Genomic DNA, 6,275 nt, shown 5'->3' with positions numbered 1-6,275 from the left:
CAAAAATTCCGATTTATCCCAATTCACTCACATGTTATGTACGTTAAGTCTTCGCATGACTTCTTCTAGTCGCTTCAAATGCGTGTCATCATCTGGTGCTGTTACTTTGATATCATTAAGAAACACTGAGACACCCGGTATATCGTTGACTAGCCTATCCATGAATCGTTGCCATTTGGCTGGCGCGCAAGCAACACCAAACATCAGTCGTGTAGGTTGATAAAGTTTCTTATGAGTATTTAGTGTAAGCAAGTGTCGATCATCCGGATGGATTTCCAATTACAAGTAAACTTTTGATAAGTCAAGTTTTGAAAATTTGTCTCCAACGCTCATCGAACTAAACAATTCATCGATTGTTGGCAATGAATGCTCATCTATCACCAAACCTGGATTCAATGTTACTTTATAATCGCCACATAAGCGCACTGTGTCGTTCCTTTTTGGTACTACCACCAACGGTGTAGCCCTTTCACTATGGTCAACTTTTTCGAACACGCCTTGTTGTACCATGTCCTCCAATTCACGTTCAACTGCCTCCTATAACGAAAACGCCACACGTGTTGGTTTCAGGAATGTCGGCACACAATTTGGTTTGACGTACAGCCGTGCTTGATGACCACTAATTTTGCCCAATGTAGATAAAAATAAGTTTGGAAATTTTTCTTTCCATATCTGTAAGTAGTTAGACTTCATATCGGTAATTTGTTTAATGACCACCTTCGTAGATATTCCTTGTTGCAAGTTAACTTTTAGCATTTTAATCCATTCGCGGCCACACAGTGGTTTGTGTTGAGTACGAATATTATACAGATTAAGAGTGTTTGTTGTATTTACATATGTAACACTCACCTCTATATATCTAATACAATCCAGCTGTGGAAGCTATAAAAGCTATAAAGTTGCAAATCACTCTTTTTGAGCTTCAACTTACTAAAATATTTCTTGGCATCTTCTAAACTCATTACCGACACCGGTGCTCCAGTGTCCAACTCAAATTTAATTGGTATTTCATTTACGTTAAACATTCAGTATCGTGCTTCTTTTTTATCTTTTTCTATTTTCGCTATTTCTCCACATGGTTTTTCATTATTATGTGACATATCAATATGCAAAAGTTCTTCGATGCTTCTCTCTACTTCCTTAACAACTTCGAAAGTGATTTGATTAACATTCTTTCATATACACTTTTCGTAAATGGCCTTTTATTTTGCAAAAATGACAAATCGTATCTCTATGCTTACATTCTTTTGCCAAATGTGTAGGACTGCCACATCTGTAGCATTTTTTCTTAGCTTTTTTTACGTTAAGTGACGGTTGCAAATTTTGGTTACTCTTTTTTAAACCTCTTCGTTTAATACCATGTATTTTATTTACCATTTCTGCAGAACTTTGATGTACGGTTCGATGTAATTCCATTCCACCCTTTCCCGCTCCTTCGTATGCCGTTGCTATCTTAACTGCGTCTTCCAAGTTTACTGTTTTTCTTTCCAATAACCTGCTTTGTATTCTTTGGTTATTTAAACCAAATTTGATTTCGCAATACAGTGTCTAAATACATTCCGAAATTGCAATGCACTGCCAATTTACTCAGTTCCAACAGAAATTTTTCACACGTTTCTTCTGCTTTTTGTTTTCGCAAATGAAAACAGTAGTTTTTCAAAATTTCATTTGGCGTTGGATTAAAATGTTCATCTAAAATCTGAACGATTTGTTTATATGTATTTTCCTCTGGTGTTTTTGGCAACAATTTGTCACATAGCACATTGTATTTTGATGCACCTAATAATGCAATAAGAATTGATGCTTCTTTGCAACATCACATCCAAATACTATGTTTACATTACGAACTTTGCTGGCTGGAATCGACTTTGAGCGCAAAACCAGCAAATAAAGTCGATTTTGCCATATAAAAATAGGCACAACAAAACTCGGACTTTGACCGAAAGTTGGCTTCATTTAATACCTTTTCCTGAATACAATGCTGAATTTAATGCGTTATCGATAAGTTTTTAGTATGAAAATGGCGAAATGACATTTTGTTTTGTTTACACTTTTGTTTGTTTACATTTGTAACAAAATGTGGCATCGACACACAATATTATTGTAAACCAACTATTATTTATAAAGAAAAATCAACAACCATGTAGCATGTGCTCTTCAAGATATAAGGCGCTTTATCTCATATCATTATACATATCTCTTTTTTTATATACATAAAATAATTTTATTTTCAGATGTAAGAAAAATAATTAGAACAAATTGCTGATTTATATAAATTCATGATTTTAATGTCACCAAATTGCCATTACTTGAGAAAGAAGTGCAAGGTGCAGAAAATATAAAGAAATTCTCCGAAAACTTAATAATTCCTTACAATCCTAAATAAAAATAACTTATTTGCATATGTTGTGATTTTTATCCTTTTGTCGATTTGGAAAAAGAAATATTTGAAATGAATCGAAAACTATATTTTTTAGTATAAAACAACCTTAATAAAATTATTCATTATACCAAATGCAGTTAGTTGCAGAACATCTTTGAATACCTTTGAATACATCTTTGAATATTCAGTTTATACAAAAGCCTATATATTTGTTTAAACTAATTAAAAAAAATTATTTATCAAACATACTCATTAAGGGGAATTTCTTTATTAATTATTTTATTGTTTTCTATAAAACAGACTTTAAATAGATAAACATAACATTACAATAAGTTGATATTTAATAAGTGTTCAGTAGAAAGAAACTTTCTATACCTATATAAAGAAAGTTGCATACAAAAAAGGAAATATAACAACAATTACATTTATAGAAACTTTTGTTATTAAAATAATTTTCTTTTATTACTACAGTGTTTAATCTCGAATTCGGATTACCAAAATAAAAAAATGTGATGAATAGTTCTGAATGAAATTGATTTTTAATGAAAGTCTTTAATAATTTACAAATTCATTTTTGATATTTTAAACCTTCATACCAGTTTTTAACAAAATTGTTAATTGTTATATGCTGGGTTTGTTTAATTCTGTTAATTATATGCAATTTTTCTTAGACTAAGAAATTGTAAAATGTTCTATATTTTTTTGCCGCTATTAATTGCAATATTTTGGCAATTATTTTACGACGTTTTATTTGTACGTAATTTAATCATTATTGAGAATTTTATTTTGTTGTGCAGATTCACTGCAGAACAATGTAATTATATTTTGATTCATAATTTTCGTCATAATATATAGTAAAACACAATATTCACAAGTATCAATATGTAAACAAATCAAATGTAAACAAAAGATAACAAAAACAGCAACTGTCAAAATGAAAACCCGAAACGATAATGTAAATGCTGAATCAACTTTAGCAAAGTTCGTTTACTAAAGTTCGTAATGTAAACATAATAAAACAGTTCTAATGCAATCTCCAACCGTTTCACCCACCGGTTCTAAGTCATTACTTCCGGATTAAAAGCCTCAAAATTGAACGCTGCGGCCATATTTAATGTTGAAAATGAGACACTTTCACTGTAATTATCACCAGTCATTAACACCGTTTCGTTTCTTCAATTTAACTAGTTTTTCTTCTTATTCTCGTCGCCAATTTTTTAGAGTAGTAAATTACACATGTGAATACTTCACCTTTCATTCACATACTTAACTATTTATTTAATATTACATGTTTTACATATTATATTGTGTTTGACATTTCATTAGCCAACGTCAACTACGATGAATGTAACACCTCCATTCAAAGAATTCGCACAGGAAAACGAAAACAGCGTAGTACCAGTTACTGTAACTCTCCATTGGGGTGGCAAACTGTTGCCGGCTTTAGATATGCGCATATGTGGAGAAGAACGTCTCCCGATTGTTATTTCGTATGGTGATAAAGAACTACTTATTGCGGTGCCAAAATTAGATAACTGTACAGGTAGTGATCAGGCACAGGCAGTTTGGAATGCGGTTACTGACTGGAATCTCGAATATAAAGTGCAAATCCTTTGTTGTGATACTACTGGTTCAAATACTGGTCCTATTAATGGTGCTTGTGCGCTTCTCGAACAAAAATTTAATCGAGATATGCTTATTTTTGCTTGCCACCATCACATCTACGAATTGATATTGAAAGGCGTGTTTGATACTAAAATTAGTCAAGTTACCAACAATCCTAACATTCCATTATTCAAAAGGTTACAAGAAAACTGGACAAATATCGATCCTAAAAAAGTACAGTATCCTACAGAAAGATTATCTTACCTGAATGCTTCAGAAATTGACAAGCTGCTGGAATTTTACCGAACTGAATTGACTAAGAAAATTGTTAGAAACGACTATAGAGAATTAATAGTCTTTCAATAATATTCCTTGGTGGAGATACAGAAAAGAAATTTAAGATTCGACCTCCAGGTGACATGCACAGACAGTTTCGTAACCGTCACCAAATTGTTGGCAATTCTCTCTATTACTCAATTTTTAAATTTTCATTTAATTTAGTTTACAAAACAACAATTTTTTATTTGTCTTTCAGTATAACATGACTGCAAATCTGTGGTTTTTGGCGCAGAATTTTAAATATTTTCCCTATCGTTTTAGAGTATGCTTAATAGAATTGATGAAAAAAAGGCAGTTCCATTGAACTGACAACTCATTGCGAAACTTTGGAAATTAATTTTTTTTCATTTTTTGGTGAATTTGTGCCGTTACATTTTTATAAAATTTGTTTATATTGTAATAAAGTAGTTTTGATGCCAATTTAACTGGTTTATAACCCCAATTCTGCGCAAATTTATTACATAATTTTTATCATTCAATAAAAAAAATTTGTTTACTGTATCTGTACATTTAATATTAGTTTGTAATTTGTTGCGTCAACAAAAAAAATGGTTATTATACAAATAATGGGGAAAAGGTGTATAAAACAATATGACTTATTATCACCTAATGTAAATAGACATATATTTTCAAGTTTTCTGTTATTTTTATTTAAACTTAAAAGCATTTGGATTTGAAAAGATAAAATATATATTTTGTAAGACTATAATCAGTCATAAAATTTGGTAACTTATGCATTAAGACTTAAGTTATGACTGAAATCGCACTGAGTGTGATATAAAGCAATCTTAAGAAATTTAAATGTCAAAAGGCTGTTAACCATTAATTTTTAAACGTAATTCTGAAGATCTCACGCGTATTTTCCGAACCATTTATAATCGACTGGTGATAACCACTTATGGCAGCCATTAAGATTATTTTGAATCACATATTTTAACGAAAAATCCTTTATATGAGTGCAGTCACGTCTTGCAGTTTCAGCACGCGATTTTTCAATCATATCCCATGAAACAACCATTGCTTTAAATGGTAGCTGATTTGCTACCTGTTGTAGAAAAGGTTTGACTTCGGCCATTTCACACTGACCTCCTATTTCTAATATCACGCGACCACTTTTCACAGGTGTAACGTAATGATCGACAGAGCCTTTACCACCACCCATTCTTTGCCCCTGGCCTTTTTTAGTAACGGGTTGCCAAGGTGCTGGAACACGCCAAACTGCAAACATGCGGTTAACATTCATTTTTCGTCCGATTGTTAAGCGCAGCATTTCGAAATGACCAGAACGCAAGCGACCGCCACCTGTGGCAATAATTCCATATTGTTGGTGAAGTAATTTGTTATGAACTTTTTCTGGCCCACGCATGTGATTTAACTTCTTTTGCATTTTAGGAGCTCGTAAATTCGGTGGATATTGTGGAACTTTTTCCATAATACGCAATTTTGGTCGTTCAACTTTTTCTTTGCCTGAAATAACACACGTTAGCTATACAATGCAATACATTAGGCAATTTTAAATTACTTTCATATTTTATAGGAGGTGAAATATATTTAAGACCAACTGAATGTATGCAAGGAAGGCCTAAAAATTCTAAAATAAAAGCACAATTATTAAATAATTTGTCGTAATGTACAAGGTCTCACTTTTTATCACACTATTTGTTATTGATATTTTATTCAACATTATAATATGTTCTTTAGACCAAAGACTAAATATTGTGAAGATAGCAACCAAAGAATACTATTTAGTGAACGGAGGTTAAACCAAAATAAGCGTAAAAGGGTATTATACTTCATTCTTGAATTTTGATTTGTTGCATTGATATATAAATTTTACCGTGCTTCTACACTCGGTAGATTTTGACAAGATTTTTAAACATCTTATTAATTTTTTACGGACATAAAAACCTTTTTTCATAGACAAAATTCAATATGCCTATGTATTTAA

At 31.6% G+C, this 6,275-nt stretch overlaps 2 protein-coding genes across 2 annotated transcripts; both read right to left on the bottom strand.

The window, feature by feature from the left end:
• Positions 1-1,025: 1,025 nt before the first annotated feature.
• Positions 1,026-1,906, bottom strand: LOC119684351. Its single transcript, XM_038098379.1, has 4 exons — positions 1,849-1,906; positions 1,557-1,779; positions 1,242-1,495; positions 1,026-1,147 (listed from the first exon to the last, which is right to left on the bottom strand). The coding sequence occupies exons 1-4, from the start codon at positions 1,904-1,906 to the stop codon at positions 1,026-1,028; spliced, it is 657 nt and encodes a 218-aa protein (XP_037954307.1).
• A 2,779-nt stretch (positions 1,907-4,685) lies between these two features.
• LOC119668903 (39S ribosomal protein L16, mitochondrial-like) lies at positions 4,686-6,275 on the bottom strand. The gene is made up of 3 exons (XM_038078582.1): positions 5,972-6,275; positions 5,850-5,918; positions 4,686-5,794 (listed from the first exon to the last, which is right to left on the bottom strand). Exons 1-3 carry the CDS (start codon positions 6,009-6,011, stop codon positions 5,178-5,180), a joined length of 726 nt encoding a protein of 241 aa, XP_037934510.1. The 5' UTR covers positions 6,012-6,275; the 3' UTR covers positions 4,686-5,177.

Source organism: Teleopsis dalmanni, chromosome 1 (assembly GCF_002237135.1).
Source record: "Teleopsis dalmanni isolate 2A chromosome 1, ASM223713v2, whole genome shotgun sequence".
In the NCBI taxonomy this organism is placed as follows: Eukaryota; Metazoa; Arthropoda; class Insecta; order Diptera; family Diopsidae; genus Teleopsis; species Teleopsis dalmanni.
Note: the sequence above shows the minus strand (reverse complement) of the source record. Positions and strands in the feature narration are given on the sequence as shown.

Coding starts and splice junctions, on each gene's coding strand:
- LOC119684351 (XM_038098379.1), bottom strand. CDS start 1,906: ATGGCAAAATCGACTTTATTTGCTGGTTTTGCGCTCAAAGTCGATTCC. Junction 1,496..1,556: donor GTGCATTGCAATTTCGGAAT/GTATTTAGACAC, acceptor AATACAAAGCAG/GTTATTGGAAAGAAAAACAG. Junction 1,148..1,241: donor TACACATTTGGCAAAAGAAT/GTAAGCATAGAG, acceptor TCACTTTCGAAG/TTGTTAAGGAAGTAGAGAGA.
- LOC119668903 (XM_038078582.1), bottom strand. CDS start 6,011: ATGTTGAATAAAATATCAATAACAAATAGTGTGATAAAAA. Junction 5,919..5,971: donor AACAAATAGTGTGATAAAAA/GTGAGACCTTGT, acceptor CTTTTATTTTAG/AATTTTTAGGCCTTCCTTGC. Junction 5,795..5,849: donor ACCTCCTATAAAATATGAAA/GTAATTTAAAAT, acceptor GTGTTATTTCAG/GCAAAGAAAAAGTTGAACGA.